At 39.0% G+C, this 27,700-nt stretch overlaps 1 protein-coding gene across 2 annotated transcripts; it reads right to left on the minus strand.

The window, feature by feature from the left end:
* Positions 1 to 974: 974 nt before the first annotated feature.
* LOC131699647 (disintegrin and metalloproteinase domain-containing protein 19-like) lies at positions 975 to 27,081 on the minus strand. Of its 2 annotated transcripts, XM_058996877.1 has the most exons (23): positions 26,731 to 27,081; positions 25,762 to 25,877; positions 24,927 to 24,997; positions 15,224 to 15,299; positions 13,564 to 13,640; positions 11,716 to 11,908; positions 10,828 to 10,893; positions 10,519 to 10,590; positions 10,203 to 10,369; positions 10,001 to 10,085; positions 9,637 to 9,776; positions 9,058 to 9,235; positions 8,243 to 8,332; positions 7,649 to 7,844; positions 7,441 to 7,549; positions 6,770 to 6,971; positions 6,557 to 6,634; positions 5,797 to 5,905; positions 5,527 to 5,671; positions 5,018 to 5,111; positions 3,955 to 4,197; positions 3,448 to 3,548; positions 975 to 3,054 (listed from the first exon to the last, which is right to left on the minus strand). In XM_058996877.1, exons 1-23 carry the CDS (start codon positions 26,852 to 26,854, stop codon positions 3,027 to 3,029), a joined length of 2,760 nt encoding a protein of 919 aa, XP_058852860.1. In that variant the 5' UTR covers positions 26,855 to 27,081; the 3' UTR covers positions 975 to 3,026. The 2 variants fall into 2 exon arrangements, with proteins under 2 accessions (XP_058852860.1, XP_058852861.1); XM_058996878.1 differs by lacking the exons at positions 25,762 to 25,877; positions 26,731 to 27,081 and having other exon boundaries at positions 13,564 to 14,841; positions 24,927 to 24,943.
* Between the last annotated feature and the right edge of the window lie 619 nt (positions 27,082 to 27,700).

Here is a 27,700-nt window from a genome sequence, read left to right on the forward strand (position 1 = left end):
TCGAGTACACTCCACTGTGAATGTGGTTTTGCAATGTAGTGTACACGCTTGCTTAGCCTACAATACCTATTAAATATGGTACTATTTCTTTTTTTGTATCGAAATAGCTGTTTAAAGATTATTAAATTTATGTGCCATTCATTAGCTCTCAAAACGTTTGAACCTAAATCATGTATTATCCACACAAAGGATAATTCAGTTCATGCCACAAGGCCTTGCTTAATTGTATAGCTATAGTAATAGTTTTCTGTTTACAGTGTACTGAAATATAATTGGCGTGTTTACTGTGTTTTCCATATAATTTATATAGCGAGAAAGCAGACCTTGATTCCAGACCAGATCCTTTTCCACGTGGAGTACAGTAAGCTCCTGCTCATTTAGGATTTGTGTTTGGTTCCAGAAATGCAAGACCTTCATGGCAGATTTAATTATCAAGCAGAGACTAAAGCAATTTGTTACACAGATGTTCGGTACCATACCTAATTTACTGCCATTTGTTTGTGAATGTATGAGAAATTTATTTTCTCTGTAAACATTTTAAAAAGTTGCAGCAGTGACATTCCCGGAGCTTGCTTTCTTCTCATTTATAATCTAGCCTTGACCCATAAATATGAGAACTAGCACTAACAGAACTGAACTTTGGTCCCAATGCAAACTGTTCCAACAGGAATTGTTTTTCTACTTGGTAAGTTTCAAACTAGGCTGGCTGGGTTACCTGTAGAATAATGCCCCCCTGCATACCTACATTTGAGTGTTGCATTCATGGTTACAATTCTGTATCAGTCTCACTGACCCAGGAATGGAGGAATGGGCCACAATCCCACAAAACCCCTTGAGGCATCTTGTGGCGTATATGCAAAGCCGTCACTGAAGAGGGCGAGGTTGTGATCATTTGTCCGGACAGTGTATAATTGATTGTCAAGTGAGCGGACAGGAAAGTGGGAAAACGGTGAAAAAAAAAACAAAACAAACCATTACAAAAACATCATTTTATTTGGAAATAAATAAACGGAAGGCACAATGCATTTCGATAGTTAAAAAGAGAATTTGAACAAAGCAATAACACAAAAAAAATCTTGAAATACATGATCATAATGACAAAAATATATACAGTACATTTCCCTGAAGTGTTTTTTATATGAAACACAAAAGTACAACATCGTGGTGAAGCGACTGATGACTAAAGTGTCTAGTATTCCCTTTTTCTGATAAATCATCCTCAGCTGCAGAAGCCACAGTACTTTACTATCGCTGGATCTGAAAAATGTACCGATGAGTTACGACTTTAGTCTGCAGCATCTGATTAGATTAAGATCAGAATGTTTTAAAACATTTAAAAGTTTTGGAACATCCACTGCAGCTTAAACTTTGGCACAACTACATATTATTTGAGCGGTGCCTCAAGTCTTTGTACAGAGTAGTCCTACAATACTCCTCTCACACACCTAGTTCAGCAGCACAGGTTAGCTAACCTGGCCATTATTACATGTGCAGAACAATTTCACTGTATACCTCAGAGCAATGCTGCAAGACTTCAGAGGTGAAATACTTTTCATATTGATGCCTTAATCACACTTTTCTTTCTTTAAAAAAACAAACAGAATTACAATATTTCATCTGACACTTGTGTTGTTATGAGACCAAAAAAAGAAAGTTGGTACTTCAATAAACTTGGTACAATTTGCTGTGGGGTAGGGATGGGCAAAGTTGTTGTAATACATCATTAAGCATTAAGCATGCAAGTAAAAAGATAAGGATCACACTGATAAACAGTACATTTCTACCCAGAACCTGACTGGGCAAGGGCATTTCTCCCTTGTTTGAACACTGAATGGGATTTCACAATATAAAAATTTCTTAGGAACGCAGCAGTGCATTGTGAGATCATAAAGCAGACCAACAAGATACTGGGTAACCCAGCTTCAGAAATCCGGAAAGCTAATCCTAATCAGGTATTTAACCTCATACTCAGTTTCAATTTTAAATATCAAGTTCAGGTTTGACTTCATACTATTAATAAAACACATCCCCAACTATCCTAAACAGTAAACAAAGCATTCTTAAATTAGCAATCTCTCCTTCTTTACGTATATTCATTTATGTTCTTCTTTACAAAAATTGAAACTATTAAAATTGTATTTGACTGCTGCACAAATGTACCTGGTTTGTCAGACAACCCTGCAAGTTTGATAGAAATATTTAAAGGGTAATTAGCTTCAAACACCATTTAAAAAGTCAGTTATTGCCTTCGAATTTTCACTGGGTGATTTGAAGTTATGGATGTACAGTTATATGTTAATCAGTGCCAGCTAGAGAACACCAAATGTTGGCCTTTCTACTCCTGGTCTTTTTCCCAACCCTGTTCTAGACTGTTTAATTCAAAAATGAAACCTCCATCCAGACCCTGAAGCAGTTCATTATCTAAGCTTATCTGATAAACCTGGAGTGGAATGGCTCTCTAGGACCGTGATTGGACACCCCTGATTCCCACTCTGTATTGCCAGCAATACAAAAGGAGACCCTTCGATGTTCATTAGGTGCTGCTGACACCAGGACAATCTGGCTGATCTTGCCAGTCTTTGTCTATGGCTGGCCACTGGAACTGAAGAATGGCTTCTGAGCTCAGACTAAAGCAATTTCAACACAGACAAACTCATTGCAATAAGAAGCAAACATAAGAAAAGGGAAGGGGGCAGTAACATAGTCTTTCCATTGATTCAAAATATAATACAAGTTATTAACTTGTGTATTTCACATCATTTCACAGAACCTTTTAAAGCCTTCAGAAGTATTTTAAATGAGCGTCTTTAAATGCTGAAGGTCCTAAAAGGCAAATAGGAATAGAACCACTTGTATTAATTTAAACCCTTTTACCCATTTACTCCTGCGTTGTCCATTATCGGTAATTACGTCGGCACCACATCACAATTTCAATTTATATATTGGTAGTGGTGGCAACCCCTGAATAAAATAAAAGAGCTGTTCTGATTTCCAGACGGACTGGGGTTTATTTTTGTTGTCTTTCCTCATCTTGTGTCGAGTTCTTTATGATATCTGTATTGCAAAAGAAAAAGGTTTGTTCCCATAAAACAACGAAAAAGTTCAATTTCACTTTTTTTGTCTGTAAAAACAGCTGGTACAACATAGTGTACCTATAACCAGCCTCCCCTGCAACACTGCCTCCAGTGGATTGAGGAATACATAAGATAACAACGATAATACATACCAATATCAATTTCATAGACGCATTTAATTCATTTTTTAAAACTGGAATTATCACAGAATTTGTGTTTGGGTCATTTAGTCTAATGTCTTAACAAATATATACAATTAAGTTGCTGTTCTTTCTCATTTTAGTACATATTATTATGCTAAACTATAAGATTAACTTTTACTTTTTGATGTTCACAGTCTGTTTGGATGTACTGGTAAATCAACTGTGATTACCTGCTGTTCTGGATCTGACCAGCAGGTGGCATCAATGCTTTTTTAGTATTTAACTTGGTCTCACTGGTCAATGCAGGAGGTATATTTGATTGTTGGGATTCCTGAAAAATAAAATGTTAATATTAAAAGACAAAACTCGTGGAAATTGAGACCAAGCTACTACAAGAAAACTAAAATATAATTAGGATTTATTGTTGACCCAGACTTAATTACATTTATATTACTCACTCTAGAATAACTTTCAATACTGACTGAGCTTTGAAATTAATTGACACTAATGAACTTTACTTTAATATGTTAAGAACTCTTTAGGATCACAGCACACCTATGTATGCAATAAACAAATACAGTACTTAAAACCAATTTCAGAAACAACACCTGAGGGTCAGAGCTCACTTAAGTGTGCCAGGTTACTGGACTTTGATATTGGGAGAGCACCCTAAGTGATGATTAAACCTCAAGCGTTGTTTCTGAATTCTCTACTTAATAGTTCCAAAAGGATGTTACCTTGGGAGGCCTGACCACTGGACAGGGAGGCGGCGGTCTGCTGGGCGGAGCCTGTCTCTGTCTTGTGTCTGTCGGGGGCGGGGTTCTGGGAGGCACGAGCGCTTTGACTGCGCAGTGCTGGGGCTCTAGCTTCTTCAGAGCTGGCTTAGCTAATGAAGAAGGCACTTCTGGGGGACTGCAGGTCGGCCTCGAAATGGGAAACCTCCCCTTTGGAGGAAAAGCAGGACTGCAGGGAGGGCCGGTCTGTGAAGAACAGAAATTGGGTTTTAGCACGTGTGGGGGAAGACATAATGTCAACCACATGCATTGGTTGTGGAAACAGACTGGGGACAGCGCCATATTGGAGTATTAAGAGATCTCAAACCTAAAGAAGGGAATGAGATGTATAAATCACAATTACAACTGTTTAAAGTAAAACGGATAAAGAAATGCAAGGCAATAGGACATTTCTTTGCAACAGCTTTTATATACAATATATCGTTTTAAAAAATGAAACAGAGTGTATGATGTTTAAAAAAGTGCATTTGTTAAGAACATCAATGGAATAGATGATGTGCCTCTGTTCCTAGACATGTAACAAATGGAGCAGCTCTGTGTCTCATTAAAATTCTAAGACTCTGACCCTTCTGCTTGACAAGAGCACTCTGCATTGCAGGAATCAATGAGGCGGCTCCCATCTCCACTTCCTAAGACTGACATGGTCCATTTTACATGTGATCCTTCACCAACAACAACTTCAATGCTTTTCACTCAGCTGGTTGACAGAAACTGAACAGGCCCTGTCCTTTTTACAGCTTCAGCCCAAATCTGAAAGGTAAAAGGCCAGTGCTTTTCAGACAGCCTGTTAATCAGCTAGGCTACACCACTCCCTCAGATCCGCTGTTCTTTTGATAAGGACGGTGTTCATCACAGTTTGTGGCAGAGGTTATTTATTTAGGGTTTTAATGTGTTTACGAATGCACATGTAGTTGCTGTATTTTTTTTTCCTGGAGTAACAGCAATCGCTGCTCATGTCTAGTTTGTGACTGATCGTAGGAGCTGAGTAACTAAGTGGCTTACTTACCTCCTTGTCATTGTCGTCTTGTGTTTTCAGTTTGAAAGTGGGGTTAGCGTGGCCAGTGACAGCAGTTTTTGGATCAAGCCTGGCATCTGCATTGCTGGCAGGAGAAAGATAAGGTTTTTTAACCTTACAACAGTACCGAATGCATTTAAATAACTCCAATCTGTCACTCACACCTTAGTTTGTCATTTAGTTAAAAAATGGGGGTAGCTAAACTGTATTAACGTAATTACAGCGTAACTGCAGGAGATAGTAAAGCAACTTGGTAAGGGTGTAAAATATCACAGTACTGTATTCTTCTTATTGTGTATACCTTCATTCTTCTGGGGTTTACAAAGTCACCAGGGTGTGACGGTAAGTTTGATATTTCAAATCCATACCAAGCTGCTCTTCAATGCCACTTAACGGTAAGTTTGATATTTCAAATCCATACCAAGCTGCTCTTCAATGCCACTTAAATAACACAGCATTATTTGCCTTTGTTTTTTCTAGGATTCCTGCTCTTTAGTTACCTTAATTCCTTTGGTTTGGGTAGAGGAGTAGGGGGTTTCTCCTGCAGGCTGTCCCTGTGTTTGTAGCAGCAGTACAGGCTGATCCCCAGCACACACAGGCACAGCAGCGCCAGAAGTACAAGCAACAGCACCAGCAGCCAATCACCTGTGAAAATGAAGAGAGACAACATTAACAAGTTCCAAAGGCAGTGCACTTCCCTGCCCTTCACTGTTAGTAGAATAACTAATGGCACAGTTTCTATGGGTGAGATAGTAGTAAAGAGTGCATACTTTGTGAAGACACAGGGCCGCTGTCCACACTGCCGCCCAGCCCCGGTTTGTCACAGAGCGGAGGGGACCAGTCTGCCTCACAGTGACAGTTGTGATTGTTGTTGCAAGACTAAGAAAAAGAAAAATAAAACAAGCATTTACCAAACTGCAAATACATTGTGGTTAAGCCGCTGAGGTTTAAACACAGTGACATTCATCCCCAGCCTCAGGTAGAAATACAAAAAAATGAGAGCTATCAGTATCGTGGAAAATAGATTACATCACCATGGGACTTAGGTAGAGACAGAAAGGCATGTTCCTTAACATGTCCCCAGTTCTAAGCTTGTAGTAAATAATGTCAGAAGTTTTAACCCTAACTCACTCAGCTGTCAGTGTCACGTGCAGCAATGCAACACAGACGCTCACCATTACAATATCTTGTCTTTAACTCAGGATTTGCATATCACAGGAGAGTAGAAGTGAGTAAACTCTGTATCCCGTATATAAGAAGTGGGTAAACACTATATTGCCCAAATTAAAAGTGTCTAAACGCCGTTGACCTGTGTATACCCTCGACTACACCACTGGTGTATGGTATGGCGTACCATAGTATATATATATACAAATGTAAGTAAAGACAGACGTACAGGCACTTTTTAGATTGCAAAAAGTCAATAAGTTGGTGATTCATTGGTGAAATCAAGTCAGATTTATAAGGATCTAAATGAGATAACAGTTTGGGCTCCAGCCTCCAGCTGGGTGAAATAAAAAAGCACCATACCCCGTGTCCGCTGCACTTCTTCTCACATTCACCAGCTTTGAGAAAGGAGGAGCTACGGCATTCCCCTTCGAAGCATATCTGTCAAGAAGACGGGACACCTCTTTAACTGAGTGATTCAGTTAGGTCTGGTAGCTCAAGCGGAGACGCAACACAATCAAACCTGGTGGATCAGGTTCCCACTTGGTTTAAACATAATTACACATAATGCCCTACCTCGTTTTCCCCGCACTTTGTTCCAGTCATGACAAGCCCTGGGTCCAGGGTGTCTACGTCCTGTTCTGATCGGTACACGTGGGTCCCTTTGCACTTGATTCTCTGTCCGTTGTGGGTGACCGTGGTATCTATGGAAACAGCACTGGTTTCCACTGGCTTAGTAGCCGAGGTCTGGCACTGGATCTTCCCACATTTTGCATGCCTTAGTGGAGATAAACATATTTTCTATTGAGTTCGAAGAAACTGACTTCTTCTCTGCTGTAGGGGTACAAAAGCCTATTCCAATGTGACACACAGGCAGTCTAAACATTTTCCCCAGAAAATTGAATTATTAGTAAGGGAAGTTCAAATAGATTCTGAAAACCATTTATACTGGGATGTTTTAAATTGTTTACTTTTGGTCAAATTTACGTTTTATGGAAGAGGGTCATCACACAAGTCTAATGATGTTACAACGTCACCTGGTAAACTTTTCCAGTGATTTGTTTATCTGAATTTGCTTTTACTCACTTGGCTTCCATCCAGATAACAGTAACATTATATGATTCATGTGGCTTTATCCTGTATATATATATTTTTTACATATCTCTGTTGTGATTCATATATTACAAGAGACTTATACACAATTTCAAATCCCTGTTAGCTTCCTAAAGACCTGTTTGACCTCTCACCTTGTCTCACACTTCCTGTATTTGCCATACATGTCTTTCCCACAATTCCCGTAGGTGTCGCCAGCCTCATTAACACGCTGAAAGCAGGCGTCCGGGGCGGGCTTAGCTCCTGATAGACACAAAGTATAAATAGGCACACAGCATGTCAGTCCAAATGGCAATGCATTGGACTCCTCTATGTAAAGAAACACGAGTGTCCTGTTCTTACCACGGCCCCAGAGCGACAGGCACTGTTGCTCCAAAGTCAGACACATGCCGTTGTAGCAGTAAGCTCCGCCCCCCTGACAGGGACTGCCGTCCATCAGGTAGAAATTGGCAGGACAGGATTCTGACTCCCCATCGCAGTATTCCGGGAGGTCACATGACCCGGATGGCTTCCTGCACAGGTTCCCTGGGCTCTTCAGCTGAAGGGGCACAAATCAAATGCTACTGTAGCCTGCTATTAATTACAATGGAATTACACGTCACAGTCACATAGCTACACCTACAACTAAAGTGCAATTACAAAAAAAACCATTAGGTTAAACCATCTCTTAACGCAGTAATTACTGGTGATGGGAATCGGTGGGTTAAATCTACATTAATAATGATTATTTACATTGCCTGATTATCAATAATTGTTAATATGTCAACACAGTCTAAAAAGGTTTTGCAATGCTTTTTAATTTTGGTCAAACAGTCCCCTTATCATTTTGTAAACATTTTGTGGTGGTTTATTTGAACTTATTCTTAAAATACTACAGCGGAAATATGCAGTGTCTAGTTAATTATCCATGACGAATTGATTACTGGATAATTCTACCTTGCAGTTGTCACAGCATACTCCATGAGCGCACTGTGCTCCCACCTTCAGCGTACAGTTATTGGCATTGCAGCAGGGGCTGGAGCACTCCTGTGAGATACAGAACACCATTACAATCGTTCAGAGATTACAGATTCACTAAGAACATTCAACTATCTACAAAAAGCATTGGAATTCATTTCACTGGGCATGGCTTTCATTTTTGTTTGTACCAGTGCAACAAAAATGTTTTCGCAAACACTACTCAGAAAGTGCCATCTACTTACTTGCTGGTGTGTTTCAGAGACTCAAGTCTTACTGATCAGTGTATAAGAATGAATGGACATGTTTTTAAAAGTTCTCTGGATGTTGTGTATAGACTGGTGTATAACTGGTGCAAGAGAATGCCCTTAAGAAAAGCATGTAACAGTTCATGAATATTCAAGACTCTGTTCTTGAACTCAAGCTGAACTATGGAACTACAGCATTGGAATACCAGTATTTCCTTAGATATACAAGCTTGCTTGTTTCAGAAACATTCAATACAGAACACATATTTTCAAATCAAAATACAATTTCTCCAGGGTACTGTACATACACATTGATATTCCAATAATATTTTACTACTTACAGTATAATGGGGATAGCATTAGGGTCAGAAAGGTAAACTCAACTATAAATGTGACTTCTGGTAAGAAGTCATGTTATTGCCTTGCACACTCGCCAGGTGCTGTGGTTAACCACAACCATTGGAATTATTGTCAAACTGTTTCATTTCAGCCTCACTGCTGTTGCTGTATCTCAGTGCTATTATTCTGTTGAAATATCTCACACACGTTCACTTCTCCGCAGTCGCACTCCTCGCCATCCTCCAGGTACCCGTTCCCACACCGCTGCCCTCCGTACATAGCCTTCGTGTCGGGCATGTTGAAGAGACACTTCCCTCCTCCCGTTCCCAGGTACTTCTGCAGCTCCTTCTCGTTGCACCTGTTAAAAACCTTTGGGAATGGATGGCTGCAGGCGGAAACAAGTACAGGGTCGGTTGGAGATACAATATCTCTGCCTGGGGAAGAAGTCTACAAGTATGTGTAAGCTGGTAGGGACTTGGTGGCGATTAGCAATCTCACAGCCCCCAGAGCGCACATCTGAAATGCTCTATGAAAGGTAAGTGGTGAAAGCTGGCCTACTGCACAGATTCAATCTCTGTGACCTCAAAGAAAGGTGTATGGGGGGGGGGGGTGTCAGTCTTTTACTATATCTTTATAGGATTGATTATTAAAACCTCTGTTGAATTTTACTTCCAAGTTTCTTTTTAGGACTACTGTTGACTGCTGTACCCCTGGGTTTTATAATGTTGTCAGACAGGGTCATGAAAGCTGGAAGACTTTGAAAACAAGCCAGCAACCAGTTCTCACCCTATGGCTGCAGCCATGATACAGCCTCCATCCTCAGGGCTTGCTAAGCAGCAGCTGGTAGCATCATGGTTCATCCCAAAGTTGTGCCCCATCTCGTGGGCCATGGTGGCGGCCACTCCAATCGCATTGTCGGAGTGATCCTGGCCAGAAAGAAAAGAGAAAACTGTTAATAAAAAAAGTTATTTATAAATATCACGGACCTGGGATTGTCTAAATTTGATCTAGACATCAAAGAAGGGTTCTACTGCATTTGTGAATAACCTTGATATAACACATTCTAAGAACGCTGTAGTTCCATAGTCCATTTGAACAGCTGTTATTAGCAAAAATACTTGTATATGCTGTATGTATGGGAATGTCTTACCGAGTTGATGCCTCCAGACTGGTACTCGGAACACATGGCCATTAGAGGGGCCAGACCAACAGTAGTGCCCTGGAAAGCAACCCCACTGAAAAACAAACAGGAACCCCATTAAAAGCCAAAACATTGTTTTTTCAAAGTAAATACATTTTTAAACAGTTTTGTGAATATCACTCTTCAGTAATAATAAATAACAGGCACTGACGTGATGAGCTGTGCATTGTCGTTCTTCCTGTGGATGAGCTGCTTTCGTCTCCATGTCAGGAAGGCCCCCAGCGTGCTGTAGGGGTTCTCAGAGACGCTGATCTGGTCTCTGTCCGTCCAGATCTCCAGGCCAATCAGGGCTATCCGGATATTGAGAGCTTTGTAAAACTAAATGGAAGAGAAATGGGTACTGAATCATCTTCCTCATCAGATCATTTTAAACAAAGCCCATCAGATGGAAGTTCATGAAACACTCACGATGTAAAACCAGGAGCCCCCATGAGTGTGCAACATGAAGCCCTCTCGCCTCCCCTCACCTTGTCTACATAGTTAGCAGCTTCCAGAATCTTCATCTTGGTCTTCTCATAATCAGAATTGAGCTTCTGAAACTAAAGCAAATGAAAAAAAAAAAAAAAACATTCTGTAGATTCTAATCTCATATATATATATATATATATATATATATATATATATATATATATATATATATATATATATATATATATATGATTAATTCACTTGATAAAGCCATGGGTCCTCTTTCCTAGCTCCTAACTGAGTTTATCTAATTTGAAACCATTAGATATTATTACATGAGTAATATTCTTTTTTTCTAGTACTCTTACCTCAGCATTATCCGCTACAATTAACAGCTCAACATATTTCATGTTTTTCATAACATCTCTCTTTTCCTGTTTAAAAAAAAAAAAAAACATTTTTATTACTGGTACAGGCACTGCATACAGTCACCTCATACATTTTACAAAATACAAGGGAAGACTTCCAATTAGATGCTTGTCTTACAAAATACTTATTGTATTTGAAAAATATGGGTGCAAGTAAGATACTGTTGTTGAGGAAAATTAAATACCAACAAAATGACCTATTTTGAACGTGAAGGCAAGAAAAACATTCACAAAATAACATCTTTACATTTTGAAATATGAAGATCCTGTTATCTTGGGACCTCAACATAACTGGTATCACTGCTTCCCTTCTATGCACTTTAAAGAAGTACCAAGTGACAAAACAAACAAAACTCTGATAAAGATCATTTATATTTTAGGCAACATTAGCAGTTTCAGTAAACATTACAACACTTGCCTTTATCTGTATCACTGTGTTAGGTAATTACACTGCACTTCTCTGAATGCTCTGGTCTCTGCAGATAGTGCAATCAAATGCAATTCCAGCAACGAGCCATGCTAATTTATTATTCAGAGAGAATTGTGAACTAACAAAAAAAATAAACAAACAACTTTAACTGACAACACAGGTGTCCCCTGGACATAGTGTATAGTGTTATCATGAAAGATTGATATCCGGCAAACTGTATTATCATAATAGACATTTGAAATATAGAGACCTATAGAGATCTATCTTCTGATCTTGATGTTTTTTTTATTCCCCCTATCCCTAATGAGCAATTGTAGGGAAATTATCATGTAGATTGCTAAAAAAAGAAATGCACGAAAGGATTTAGTGTGCCTGGCAGTGCTGCTGGCTGAACCCACCCTGCGAGGCAAGGTCCTGTGTGTGAATCCAGTGATGTCCCGGGACGGGTCCCACTCCTGCCCCTCATGCTTGTGTCCGCAGGTCCCCCTTCTCAAGCGCAGGTGCTCAGTGCGGTAGATCAGGTGCTGCTCCTTACCCTCGTGCAGGGGCTCTATCAAGTAACTCAGGCTGCTGTTCACAGCTATCAGACCCCTGAAACAGCATCAGCAGCCAGCGCACATTACCATAGGAGACTGTGGGGTCTATTCAATTGAACTAGGACAGATCAACTTTTAAATTAGTTTAAGACTTTCTAAAAACCAAAACCTCTCCAAAAACTCGTTTCATGGTTTGATACACGCTCTGCTTGGATGTGCCAGTGGAAAAGGGGTATAAATGTGTGTGTGTCTCTTTTTTAGTGTCTTTAAAAACAAAATACCATGAGTGGTAATATTTTAGTGTTTAAATAGTGGGGCTATTTATATTCTCCACAGTTTAGATGAACTAAACAGACAGACAGACCACAGTATGCTCGGAAACACTTTGGGGGTGGTATTTTGAAGTGCAAACCACACCAATGTGTGTCTGTAAATGACTGTGTCCATAGATCTATTAACAGCCAGTGTATATATATTTTTGTGGGTTCTAGAACACATTGCGAGCACACCTGATCCTTTTAAGAGTTGGAAATGCTTTTTGTAATTAGACTTGTTGTTAACTGTCCTGATATGCATTCAAGTCCTTATGATTGTGATAATCATTTAGCATTCATAAATACAGTTTTTAATTGGGTATGGGATTAAATTAGAATGATGCTGCTGCTTTCTACACAGGTGACCTTTATGTTTTAGGCTACAGTTTTAGCAAGCATAACAACACTTGCCGGCATCTTGCCAGTATCTTGATCACTGTGTGTGATTCTCTAAAGGCTCTGGTCTCTTAAGATAGTGACACAATCATTCAAATGTAACCTCAGCGACCCAGCCATGCTAACTTATTGTATTAAGAGAACAGTGAACTGAAAAAAGATATAATCAACTTATTCAATTATACTTTTATTTAACTGAAAACACTGTCATCCCCAGTATAAAAAATAAAGATCGACATCTGGCAAATTCAGTTGTCATAGTAGACACTGAAACACCAGTAAATTTAACTGATGCTGTAGTCAGAATTCGATAATGTGGAAACCTGACAATGACTGGCTATGATCCCTGTGACAGAACACAGCTCAGAACTGTACAGATAATTCAGCTGATTTTTTATTCTAGCACCTGTGGTAAATGTTTTCCAGAGTATCTCTGTACCAATACAATCAAATGCTGCTTCTTTTATGTATTATAAGTTCCCCAGACTTTGTACAAATCAAATCCTCAAACACAGTTAACAGGCCTTTTCCTGCACTCTCGAAGATGTAATTTTGAAGCGTTTGAGAACACAGATGTTACTTTTAAAGTTGCATTTTCACTTCCTGCTGTTGAGGCAGGGGACTCCTGGGTACTTAACAGGACAAGCCTATATTCCAAAATGTATATATTTATATTTAATAATTTCCTGTCTCTCATCACCATACATCACAATATCATTCATTATATTGTCGTTACATCTGGCTTTGCTGGCTTTTAAGATCATTTGGGTGCATTTACTAAACTGCAGTGCAAGGAAAGCACCACAGAGGTAAGGGTTAGTAGGTATGGTAGGGTAATGCACTACACATGGCTTAAAATGAAAGCCACCACTCAGTTTGACCCAGATCACACTAGTACAGCTGAAAGGATATGCATCTGTAGTAACATAAACAGTTCTACAGAAAACCATAACAGCAAGAGCTCATAAATAAATAGATATTGGGCTTCAATTAACCTTACCGTAACCCTTTGCAGGTGCTCATTGCCACGCTAGAGTGCTCCATTCCCCTCACACTGCCGTGGTAAAAACAATGCTCCTTTAAAAAACAGAGGGTATTACCATATAGAGGCTGTTAAAGCACAGCTTGATTCACACGTGACGTTGCACAGTGAGCCTTTTTATGAATGCAAGTTATGAAAAGTTGGAAGAAGATTATCTATTTTTATGACACCTCTGCACATCAAGCCCCTTCTATTTGAGAAAGTTCTGCATTTCTCTTGGTTTAGGTTATCTTTGACAAGATATACAAAAATATTACTTGTGTAGAATAGACCAAGGCTGGCAAAACTGGGCACACCAGTATTACTCAATTCTTCTTGTAAAATAAACTGGGATATCATTTCAAAAAAGCTAGCAACATACAGGATCATGTATCTCAAATGCACAACACACTAAAAATGAATATCCAATTTGAAATTATAAATAGTGTATTTATTTGCCGATAGTAGTCCCTATACAAAACCTGAAAAAGGCAACAGATTGAGAGCCTGCTCAAATAACACAGTTGTACTGCATACGTCTAGGGGAGAGGTGTGACTAGCCCATGCTTCCTCTCAGGCCCACTGGCCAATGGAAATTACCTTTAGATGATCTACGTACAAGTTTAACACTTAAATCCTACACTGATAATTAGTGACCCATGGAGACTGTCTTACTGTTTAGATTCTTCCCACCTACAGTATGCCCACTAGGTAGCACATAGTAAAACAGATTTCAAGCATTAGTGTGCAATAGTATTATCAAATTGCCCATATGGTTGAATCGGTTCATTTTAGCTTCCGCTGCCACGCTGCACAGACCATTTTTACTGTTATTCTTGGCCTCACTATGGAAGGTCCCAGCAGTGAAGCTGAATCCTCTAGACTGCACAATAAAACACTTGTCTTGAAACCATCTGCAGACTTCTTGAAAACAAATGTGTCTCACTGAGGCTGCCTCTTTCAAGGAGAACAGCCGCCCCTAGGCACCGAGCAGTCAGGAAGACTATGACATAACACCACATCAATTTCAGCGAGCTCAAATGAAGACGCGTCAGATGAGATTCCTTCTTGATACAGAAGTACAACAGCACTCAGTGTGAAGCAAACAGCACTTCTGGTCTGAATGCTTTGTTGCTGACTTGCCCCTTTTCATGTTAAACTTTCTAGATGATCCCAAATTAGCTTTCCAACCATTTCCGGCCAAAAAGTCATCAATCCCTGGATACTCTGGGGGAAAAATAAGCACCATAGAGAAATCTGTGGAAACAAAAAAGAGTGCCACTGATCACAGCAAACAAGTTGTGATCGCAGCCCTATAATGCAAGGTGTCAACCAAACTGTCCTCTTGTCCATCGTCTACGGATTTAAAAGCATTGGTCCCAGTATAAATTATGAGTGCTTCTTGCTTGAAATTACTAACCACTTCTTTAAGAAATGTTTTCCAAGTATCAGTAACAACAATAAAATGAATATGTGCAGTACAGAGTAAGAAAGCAGGTTTCAGAGTTAAAACATCCACAAACAGTTCGACACACAACAATCAGTCTTTCAATGTACTCTGGGCTCCGTGGAGAAGCATCTGTAGATAGACAATATTTAAGAGCCACCTTGCCACAGAATCAAGTGTATAAATACTTACAGAGTTTTGTGGGGAGGATGTTTGTGGTCCATTGGAGCTATATCGAGTCTCTGTATACGCAGGTGCAAAAAGCTGCCTAAAAAAGAGAAACAATGATAAATGACTCCTTTATTTAGAAAGACCTAAGGGGAGCAGAGGGACACATAATGTCATGTGTTCGTTTGACATCGTAAAACTACTGGCAGCATGTGGAAAACCAACGTAGGGTACATCGCAATATATTAGAGATCTTATGCAGATAAAATACAAGCCTTATGGCATTTTGCTCCATGACTGCGCACTACAAAGTGTTCAGACTCTGTGGGTCACTCATCAGACTTAAACCTTAGACCTATAACAACCCTTATAAAAGTTTACTATAGTGATACAGCATAGTGAAATTATGGTAAATCATAGGTAAGCATGGTAAAGGCCAGTTTGGTAAAGCATATTACAAAACCATGGTATACAATTGTAAATGCACAGTATAACCATGGGAAAGGTGTATTTCTGATGGAAATACAATGTATCTGTATAACCTGTCCTTTTTAATAGACATTTCTCTTCTTCACTATTTTGTATGTGGTACTCCTTTTTTTTAGCTGAAGGCATCTTGAATCTCTCTTTCCTAGTAGCCAATCGCTTTCTATGCAGGAGTTCACATTCCCTCCAAAGACCTAACAGCAATCAGACAATGAAACCGACAGCACAGTAAGGATCTTGATAGAAATAAGCTGCAGCCTAAACTTATAATACAGTTCTGTATTTGAAACATAACATCATGCTCAGGCACGTTTTCTGCACATCTTTTGTTAAACTGTACATGGCTTTTGTTTTGAAAATCAATATAAGCAATTGATCACACAAAGAAAACCCTGGGCACACTGATGGTGATCAATAACCCCATTAAAGTGTGAGACTGCTGTGTGCTGCTCCTCCCAGCAAGTTAACTCTGGCTGTGCCACAGACCAAGTAAACTAGACAGTCCCCCATCTTTGACATGCTGAGTATAATTCCAGTGCAGCCTCGTAAAGAGACCCAGGCAATGAAACGTTGGGCATTGCTAGGGTTAATGGCACACAGCACTCCGCGCAGTGTGGTTTGAGCTTGCTAGCACTTTTTTGCTAATAGGTTTTAACTTAATAAAATATTTATGGCGATACTGCTCTAGGAGAGCTTTTACAATCCTCGGAAGTATGGATCCTAAGCCATATGCCGAAGACTTCCATTTTGTTGCGAGTGTCTGTATACAGCAGTGGTCCTCAAAGTTGTGCCAGCTGGAAGGGTTCATGATGGCAGCTGGCATAACCTGTAACGTACCCTTTTTCTCGCTCCATATACACATATACACACACACACACACACACACACACACACACACACACACACACACACACACACACACACACACACATATATATATCCTCTACAAAATCAGTTGCACATAGTGATGAGACAGTCCATATGAACCATAATGGAATTACACACAGGTCTGCCAGCTCTCAAAGGTATTGAGGGAGGCTCAATCTTTTCTGCCTGCAAAGTGCTTAATATAACTCAGTGTCAGCCTAAGCATAATAAAGGCCTCCCATGCATCTGAATGGTGAATGTAACTGTCAGGCTTTCTCTGATTGTGTGCAGCTTTCTGAAAGCTCAAGGTCAGCACCCACTTTAATAGACCTTTGGTCTTTATACAAGAAAGCAAGCAAGAAGACATCTAACAAATACTGTGCAGAGCTTTATGGTAAAATGTAAAAGAAATTAAATTAACAAATGTTCTGGCTAGAGCCTTCAACTCTGAAACACAAGCACAAAAGCTCTTTGGTGATACGTTTATGGATCCACAAATCTAACTGTAGTCTTTAGTCTTTTAAGAAAGTCACTGTTTTGGTGTCTAGTGTTTAATAAATAGTCCTTAAGATGAACTGCAGTCTGGCACCACATACCAACTTCAGAACTGCAATAAAAATGATTCTCTATTTCTTCAGTTTAGCATACCTCACAGTGTAATTGATCATTTTCACCCCTATAGACTGAAAAGCGTCATGTTTCTGTGTATCATTTTTGAATGTTGTGTTCTGAAATTCAAAGAGGTATTGCTTAGTGTAGTAACATTATATTGTGAGAACATCAATCGCGGCTCCTTTATGCTACGGTACTTTTTGATCCAAAGGAGGTGTCATACGAGAATGATGTGGGCTGGCGTGTAAGAAGACCCCTCTTAAATCACAGATATGTCAGATAATGTCAGTGTTTCCATTACTGTGCCTTGTCTGGATCTCAGTACAACACCTGGCATTGCTAGAGATGTTTGAAGCTGAAGTCAGTTGTAACAATGTTATCAGTTAATGTTAAGGCTGTCTGTTTTTACCTAGTAGGAAAGTATTTAACCAGGCAGGATGTTTCATCCCCTTTAACCCCAGGGACTGTGTCAAGCCAATCTGAGATCACTGCCAAACAAAGGACAATGCATGTCTGCCACAACAACCTCCTGGCACTAAAAACTTAAAGACCCTGTCCAGCTAGTGACGTGCAGGGTTATCAAAATCTGGTCCCTGATTGCAGAACCAGTGAGGATGTGCCTAGCCAGCCTCAATCCATGTTAGATACGCTACTCTGATTTGGTAGAGGAATGTGATTTGCAGTAAAGTAGTTGAGTTTAAGCCTCTTTGTGTATTTATTTAAACTTTTCACACTGGAAAAGGCCCTAAAAGATGTAGCACCTTGTTTATAAGGTCAACCCAGGGGACAGCAGGCAAGCAATCTATTTTAGAAATGTAGATCCATTCAACAAACATTTCCTTTTACATTAATAAAAAGATTTAAAAATGCCTTCAATTTCAATTGTGAACATGACATGAGACAAAAGCATTGCATTGATGAATCTCCACACTGTACATCATACTCTTAAAGAAACTGCCCTAGGATAACTAGCACATAGTTTGGGAAATAAAGAAACTGAAAAAAAGGAAAAATGAGTACATTTATAAGTATATCAGATTACTGGTTGGCTACTTTGAGTGAGGTTATCTTTCCTATACTTTTAGATTGTTCAGCAGTTATCATTTCGTATACAGGTCTGAAGTGTGGAGTTAAACAATATCAGACCTTGTTCTGTTTTCTTTATTTCCAGATCATTTGAGAAGTCATCAATTAGTAGCTTTTCTACATCTGTGACGTGGATATAAAGAGGTTTGATATCGGCTCAGCAGAACAAACTGAGGGAGCATGTTGTTATTCTCCCCTTGGGCTTTCCTGCAGTCTGTGGATTCAATTAGGCACGTAAAGCAACCAATCACAACGCATGCGCACTGGAGAAATAGAATGAAGCTAGAGAAAAGGGTTCAATTAAGAAGGAGAGTTATCCTAATGGTGTTAGTCACAGTTTCCTTGGTTGTCCTCTCTTATCTCCCTTGAGGCAGTTTCCTTAAAAGCAAGACACCAGGTTCACTACCAGTCAGAATCTGGGTTCCTAGCTCAGCTTCTAAACAGTAGCTGGGCGCTGTTACCATTATGTTGCTTTTGCAGATTGAAGTGCAGATCTTTGATAAGTGAAAATGTGTTTTTATAAGATCTACTTCAACTATGTTGCTATTTCTATATATTCTTTGAGCACTTACGCATGAGTTTGCAACATCTGAACTCAAATATGTAACTCGCAAGTCTAAAACTGAAATGAGAGAGTACTCATCAAACAGAGCTCCAGTCAAAATAACTTTCACAGGGGCTCAGGTGGCAAATCTTCTCAGCTACGGGAACAGCAAGCATTCTCATCAGCAGATTAGAATCACATACTCTTGGGAAACACAACTCCCAAGGAGCTCTGCACATTCACGCACGCAGTTAGCTTTCAGAAACCCCTACATGCACTTTAAATATTATTTCTGGCTATAAGAAGTGGTGGTATGCAAGTCTTTGGAATATAGAAGTGGTGGTACAGCGTACTATCAAATACCGGCCCGTTTCAAGCACTGCATGTAATGAAGGGTTAATACCCTTCTCTATCAAACCAAGTGCACTAGAGCTATCTATAGACAAGACATTTCAAATCACACTTTCTTTAATAAGGTTGCTTGTTCTGGGGCACACAAAAGGGGACAAACTGAGATCAATGCCAGCCTATACATTTCATCCCTTTTCCTTTCCATTGTATCTTAATGTGTCTATAGATTAAAAGACGCAAGTCAAACAACTGCTGAAGTTTCTAGGCAAGGATGGCAAACCTCTCAATGAAGAAATCAATACTGGGCGTACTTGCAAAATAAGATTATATAAACCATTAGGCAGGCAAGACAGCTAGATTTTGACTATATTTCATACTATTAGGGGTGAGTCAGACCATGACCTGACCTCACTGGTGGACATATACCCCAGAGAGCTAATTAACTTCAAAGATAGTAAAGTAGTAAAGGACCAAGCTGGTCTTCTGGTTTCAATGCTTCCTATGAAGTGCTTCTGCTGAGACTAAACTGATGACCAATATACAGTATATGTCCCTGTGACAGCTTACTTCCCCATCTACATTTTCCAAATATTAAATTCCTCACCTGTTTAATATCCTATTATTTGTATTCTGTATCCATCGCTGTTGCTTTTTCTTCTTAGATTATAGTATTATTTGTCAAGCTCACTACTTATTCAAAAGTCGTTTCTCAAAAGATTCAAGGCCAATATGCTTCCCCAGCACACCTCCTCACAACCAGCCTTGAGGAGTTTGACAAGCAATTTTTGCTGGAATAGTTCATAAGAACAGCAAATAATGAGCTGAACCAATTTAGAAAAACATACAGAGTACAAATAATGACAGCATTAAACAGGCAAGAAAATAAATATTAGGAAAATGTAGATTAATTCATATATATTTCAGAAAAACTGCCAGACTAGAACAAAATCTGTTTACTTTAGTACTGCCAAATGACACGATAGTTACTTCTGACACTTTTTTTTGTCACTATCATACTTACATGCAATACTTTGTATACCACATTTTGGAGAGAAGAAACACTTTTGCATCCAAATCTGCCCATCTGTTGTCCATATGGCTACTGATATTGTATTATACATATAATATATCTATTTTGCTGTTGCCTGCCACATCACAATAGAAATACTGTTCTGGTTATTTTACATGTTCATGTCAAGGGTCTATTAGGTAGCTGCTTTGTACCCCCAAATAGGAAGCATTTATTAGTTAGATATACAACTAGGGTTTGTTCAGACCCTGGCTTTGATTTAATATGTAGGATTTGATTTGTAAATGTCTGGCTGTTCTGAAACAGAGGATCAGTTTAGTGAACGTGACACAAAGCAAAGGGAGCTAATGCATGGAGGTCAGTGGTTCACATTCTGTTAGAGTATTGAATTACTTAACATTTACAGGGAAGTGATGCATCATAATGCATTAGCAAGCCCATTTCCAAATCATTTTTGTTCCAGTGCAAAATTCTGCAGCACTTTTTATGAAAGCAAATTCTTGCAAACTGGGTTTCAAAACTACCATGAAACCACTTAGGTACAGCATGCATAGTACCCTTAGGGATCAATATGATGATGCTGGATTGCATCAAGCACCTACTCTTGTTTATCCGAGACTACCGCTACAAACAGGTGGTTGATGAAATGTCACCATTATACAGGAACTTGGTGGGCAGTCACTTTAAAGGGGAAGTCTCACTCAAATCGTACTTGTCTTCAGCTGCCCTGGTTAACTCTGCTTTTCTTCTATCTTGGCATGGCCCTCATGTTTTCAATTTATCTAAAGGTATGTACAGTGCCTAATGAGTCCTGGCCTGCTGCCATGATAGGACCCTGTGCTTCTCCTTCCCAGAATCCTACTGGAAAATGACTTTGTAGTACAGTCCAGCTCTCCTCTAAATATGTACATTATACAATCTGCACCTCAGACCAGGGGTGTTCAATAATCAGAAAAGACACAGCAAATGTATCAGTTTGCTGCTAATTCATTCTGGAAGAAATGTCCATTGGCAGCACATTGGGGCTAATACTGTACCCCCTGGACCCAAAACCAAGCTGGTGCTTAATTGCTTAATCTATCAAGTTTGACCTTATTGAGTCAGCAAGAGCCCTTGACTTAAACTGATTAATCTGTAGTCGCCCCAAGCCATTTTCATTAGGATGAAAGCACCGGGAAGGGGGAGATCTATTATCAGAGTCTGCATATGAATGTGTGGAGCACTGGAAAGATGCCTAATGTACAGATGTCTTTGAATCTGCATTTGTGATCTAATAAAGGTCTCGAAGAGATCAGAATAAATGTACTGTGCTGATGAATGACATCACTGTCCAAAATAAAGCCAGCTATTATTATTTTACCAGTGACTGCATTAAAATGAAGAACTCCTCATAGCAGAAACCTGATAAAGTATGAAGATACTGGGCCTCTGTCTCGCACCAATTCATCAAGAAATTAAACTTACTACATGCACTTCACCCCTCCTGCAGCGTGACCCAGATATAAACCAACTGGGTGATTCAAGTCTGGCATGATTTGCAATTCAAGAGACAAGACTTAATGAAGTACGGTGTACAAATTGAACAGGTTTAGTAGTGTCACCTATTTCTATAAAAGCTAGTTGTTGTTTTTTTTAACACCCGAAATGAAAGATTTAAAGATCTGACACGGTAGGAATGGCACAGGAAATGGTTAACAACACTGCTTTATTACATGTGATATCTTTTGGAGTGGCCGAGGTTAATGCAGCTATATAAATATTTGAACAGTATACTCCACCCAGATTGTTTCTTTCCAGTTCAATGGTATTTAGAATGCTCTCGCTGTAAGGGAAGCAGGTTTCAAGCACGCGAATGCTCCCCGCTACCAAAAACGAATCAATAAATTGGCTTATGTCATTTATCTGTCATTGCGTGTAATGTCTGCAGCATCTATGCCCGGAATCCTTTTGTCTATTATTACTAAAGGTTAGAGACAAAACTCCTATGCTGTTAGAAACGCTGAAAAGTATGACTTTATTTTAATATAGATTAAAAACAAGAACCTTAAAAGAGGTGTGTCTGATTTACCCAACACAATGCTTTTCACTGCTGTGTCTTCCTGTGCACTTTCACATTGATTTCAGTATGATGACCTTTAAGGATGTTAGAAATGTGGGTACTGACCCCTGCACTCCATGTGGTTTGCTGAGATACTCAGACGCCACCCTTCTTGTTTTTCCTGTGGCTAGACAAGCAAAACTGCTTGTCTGCCCAATGCACTCCTACTACTTTTTAGAACAGTCTACCCAAGCGATCAATCAAGCAGATGCTCTCAATGCTTTTGCTTTCTTTAGCTTTTAATTCATCGTGAACATGCTCTGCAGACGACATGACCCCACTAGTTGATGGACAATGCTTTGACCCTTGACATAAAAAAGGCACTGTTAGGTTTAGGGTTAGGGTTAGGAACATAAACAAAGGTTTTTTGCATTGGATTGTGGTCCAAGCCGACAGTAGCTGTCGGCTAGCAGTGCTAAGAATGCAGGCCCTATTGTACCATACTCCTGAAAAAGAGGACAAAGAGACACAGCTGATTTTAAAACCCTAACTGTGGATCAGATTGTTTGAGATGTAATTCCGTTAAAAAAGAGGAAAAAGCAAGTAGAGCACAAAAGGACAAACAACATGTGTCTATTTAATGAAAAACAAATGGCCAGGCCCACATGTTCTATCTCGTTCCCTCTCTCATGAGAAGACATGTCAGTAACTTCCACAGACACACTGAGAAGTGGAGACACAGAATTCACCAACAAGCTCCAACCTCCTCTGAAGCCCATAAAGTCACACAATTAGGCAGTTGTTCCGGTGAGGCTGATGCTCATACATCAAGGGCACAGGAGATGGAAATAACACTCAGAGCTGGGATTAATGCAGGATATACCCTTAATATGAGACAGGAAGGGGGCGGGGGGCGGGGCTACTATGGATGGGACTACAGCTATCATGCCATTTGAAGAACATGAAAGAGCGTTTCAAAATCCTATATATATATATATATATATATATATATATATATATATATATATATATATATCTCAATCATCCATCATTTTTTCCATTGCAAATACACCAATTCTTTGTATACGTCACTTTTGCTTGTGTTATTCTGTTTGTTTGTTTTTGGTTCTAGGAATAATATAGAGAACTTTAAATACTTTAAATACAAATACTTTAACAAGTTTTGCAACTTTAATTTGTACTATATTCAAGACAGGAAGCCACCTGCAGGAAATGAATAGCAAAGAGGATGCTTGCTGTAATGTTGGCTTTCATAAGACTTACAAAGAACTTTACCTTACAAACATATTGTAAAACAGGATGTATGAGATGAAAAAAAAAACTGATAAAGACATTACTAATAGACAACATCGATTTGCTAAGATCTGTTTCCTATCCCATCCTCAATCTCAGTAGTTGTCATTAGATGAGAATTCAAATCTACAGCAGTATAAATTAGTATGAATAGTATGAATCGAATTATATATATACACAATAAAACCTGTAGTACTTTCAAACAACTCCAAATGGAAGCGTTGGGTACTTATCCTCTGAGAAATGTATTGTATTGTATATCCAAAGAGACATTACAAAATGCCATATACTTTACCACTCAATCAGACAGCAATATGTGTTGGTGTGATTGCTGTGGCTTTTGACAAATACACAAATAGTGATCAAGAAGTTATAATTGATTCTTGACAGTGAATCACAGAATCTGATACACTATGGATATAAACCCAGAGAACTGTAGCTCACACCCCTATAGAAGGCAAAGTGTGACACTTTAATTCAGGGAGTCACAGTTTATTCAGAGAATCATTTAAAGATCTGTAAAACTCAACATGCGTTTTAATTTCACAGCTTGCCCAAGGGAGCACCAGTCTATGGGGAGCAGTGATGGCTGAGATTGATTCATTGTCATTTGAAATGGATATGAGGAAAGCCAATCAATATTGACAATATATAGGCAGGGGTAATAGAAGCCTGGGGCTGCAGACTTTTTCCAACCTATGACTTTTTTAAAGAAGTACTGTAATGCATTATTTCATCCTAAATTACACAGAGTAAGTCCACAATAGCAAAAAAAAATGCAACTAAAATTGCCACTAAAATGCTACTAAATGATCTCAATGTAAGCTATCCAGTTGGAGTGTACAAAATGTATGTACTGAAAAAGAAATACAATGAGATGATCAAAATCAAAATCATTAAACTGCAGTATTGGCATGAAATATAAGGTTCAAGTACAGTTAGGGCTTTGACTGGCGTCTTGGTCTACTTTTTTTGAAGATACAGATTTTCTATTAATATATAGCTGGGTAGAACTGTTGTATGCACTGTTGTAGGTTCAGTGCTAACGGGTGTAAATGTACAGTACAATGCTGGCTCTCACAAGCTGTAATTATAGGGTGAAGCTCCAGCAGGAAGGCAACTGTAATGACATCACACTGTACATCAACATTCTCCTTACAGTTCTGCCGATATCCTTTCCCACTGGACTTTTCAGACACTGCCATCCGGGAGAGATCAAAGCATTAACTCATGGCTCAGACCTCCTGAGCTTCAGTGCCGAAAAATCAAGCCATCAGTCCAATTGCGTTGCTTTCATATATGACTCAATGAGATTCCGGTACATGGTTAACAAAGGGACTATCTTGCAAGCCTAATGCATAAACAAAGGCAAATGCTGTTATATAAAGATTTTACTTACTCGTTCCTTTCGATCTGTAAAATCAGATCTTTTCCTTGTGCAGTTACTTTGATCTCTGCTCCTGATGGATACTAATTAAAAAAGAAAATGAAAAAAATACAATCTGGTTTAGGATGACATTAAAATCTATCCATTCCTGTTGAAATGTCTCAAAAATCGTTTTAAAAGGTTTTGTTTCAAACTTGAAAATATGGCGGTGGATACCACATATTTACCTTTTGTTTGGGGGGCATTTAAACATCTAAAAACGTTGATTATCCGAACCCTGCTTATCCAAACACCGCTATTATCCAAATACCACTATTATCTGAACAGCCCCTTGTTAACCTGTCATATTGTATGTTGTGCTCTTCTGCCCTGTTTGCAAAGAAAATGTGCCATTCAGCCCTGAATTTCTGGTATTTACAGAACAGTGCAGGTTACATAATTAGAGGTAAAGGGGAGAGTTATATATTTTTAGGAGGTTTCTTGATTGGGAAAGTCATGTAAAAAATGTCACTGTCATAATTCGATTATCAGAACAATTGGATTCTCTGAACACCTGCTGGTCCCAATTAGTTTGGGTAATGGAAGTTTTGCTATACATGTTCCTGAAGCAAAACAGCAGTGAGGAAGCCTTGTTTCTTCACAAACAAAGTTTATTAAAAGTATATCAATGCTTTATATATAAATGCTTCTCATTGGTTTTGATAACAAGGCTGATTCTCATTTTCCACTGAGGGCAAACTGCCCACATTTTACATGAACTCTAGAGGAGGCAATTTTCCTGTGACAGACCTACTCAGGAGTCCTACCTCATGTGTCTGACAATAAAAGTCAAGTGAAATGAACAAACCGTATTTGTTAAGACTGATCTCCTTAAGCGTGGGGGAGTCAACCACTGAGGGATGATGGTTTCATATTGCATTATGTGGTCTAGCTTGCGGGTCTGATGGTCCAGCCATCCACTATCTGCAAACACAAATACAGAAACAGAGTTATGATTATGGGTAATAATGGACTAAAAAGCTGCCTCCAGAATGACAGTGTGAGTTCCACACTGTAAAAGAGAATAACTGAGTCCCAATTGCTATTCCAGGTGATCACATTTTCGTACTGTATGATAGATGCTAGGGAGGGTCATTCAACCCCGGGTTTAATAATGAAACATTTAATTACTTTAGGACCTGGCTGCAGGGTTAATTGGTTCAAACAATTTAGAACTTAATTAGAATAATGCTATAGACTGGAAGGGCCAACCCAGTACCAACCTTAATGGAGCTGATATTTAGAGCCACTAACATAAATCAATTGAAAACGACTCTGGACTTAGTGAACACATGATCCAACATTTTACAGGTATTGCTGTAAGCTCTCAGGTGCTCATTAGAGGTGGCCATAAAAGTGCTCATCCAAGCAAAATATAATCACAACAAATAATAATGAAAAGACTAACTATTTCATTACCATAGGCCCATAAGCCTTGTGACTACTTTCACGACTTTGTGGCGTGCGACTGTCTCTACTTAATGACCTTTTACAAGCCTACCATCTTCAAGTGAGTGACTCAGATTTTAATGAATTACAATTCCAACTGATCTGTGACAGTACATAACAAATGTAAACCTGCTTTATTGGGTACAGCATTGGGTGGTTCCATGGATATACTATGACTAGAAAACAAACATATTTTGAAGGGCCATTTTTAGCTTGTGGTTGGCAACGAAAACATAAAGACAGCATATTTACGGTATATAAATGTCTCAACAAACAAACCAAAAAGACAGAGTTGTGCATTTCGAAGGCTAAGTAAAAGTTTACTCACCTCTAAATGTGGCATACCCGGCTCCAGCATGATTCCGAACGGTGATAGAAATGAAATATATTAAATATTGCACTTTAAACGGCAATACATTAAACCAACTGCTTTGTTTTGCCCTTCGATCCATTTTACAAAGTGACACTAGTTCTAAAAAAATAATAATTACAGTACTTCATATGAATTACAAAAATAAGTATTTTCAGCTATGTGAGCGACATGTTGTTTTTAACAAAAAAAGGTATCTAAATAGCTCGGGCATACACGAATGTCTGTGATTAAACTGAATTACAATATTACGCTCCTGCAGCCGTTCAGCTGAAGCTGCACAATTGTGCATCCTACCATACCACTGTTCTCGCTGGTTTTGTATGTTATAGCACCTCCCCTTTCTGGAGATCAGAGCAAGAATATTATGCCTGAAAAGAAATGAACACCGGCGTAATACTGTTTTGGGGAAGATCTCTTAGCATCTCGTGGGACTAAAAATTGAGTTATATATTGTAATGGCCTAGGGATTACTATATTAAATAGAAAAATTAACACACACTTTTTAGTTACAAGGATCAATTATTGAGGATTTTATATTTAAACTTTATTATAGCCGTCTTATCATGTTCTACACATACATTTATATTATACGTTCGGTGAATGTAATAGCTGAACTTACTGCCCCCATGTCAAGCTCAAGTTAATCATGTGCTTTACAGATGTACTTATGGGCAGTCTAACTGGAAAATCGTCTTTTTTTTCAGAACTTCAATATCTTCCTGGTACAACAAATACACAGCCAGCAGCCCCTTTGAACCAGCATGTTGTAACTTTACTGTATAAAAGATTCCCATGTAAAATGTGCTTGTAGTTACCGTTTTTTTTTTTTTTTTTTTAGCACAGTACTGTATATATCAAAGTTTGATTACTAACAATAGCTATTGATGTACGATTAACAAAGCATAGGTCACATAGGTCTCAGTAA

The sequence above is a fragment of the Acipenser ruthenus genome, chromosome 23 (genome assembly GCF_902713425.1).
Source record: "Acipenser ruthenus chromosome 23, fAciRut3.2 maternal haplotype, whole genome shotgun sequence".
Taxonomy (NCBI): domain Eukaryota; kingdom Metazoa; phylum Chordata; class Actinopteri; order Acipenseriformes; family Acipenseridae; genus Acipenser; species Acipenser ruthenus.

Excerpts from the sequence above, each read along its gene's own strand:
- LOC131699647 (XM_058996877.1), bottom strand. The coding sequence starts at position 26,854 with ATGGATCGAAGGGCAAAACAAAGCAGTTGGTTTAATGTATTGCCGTTT. Across the intron at positions 9,777-10,000 it reads AGTCTGGAGGCATCAACTCG|GATCACTCCGACAATGCGAT; the intron begins GTAAGACATTCC and ends CTTTCTGGCCAG. Across the intron at positions 3,549-3,954 it reads CAGTGGTCAGGCCTCCCAAG|GAATCCCAACAATCAAATAT; the intron begins GTAACATCCTTT and ends TTTATTTTTCAG.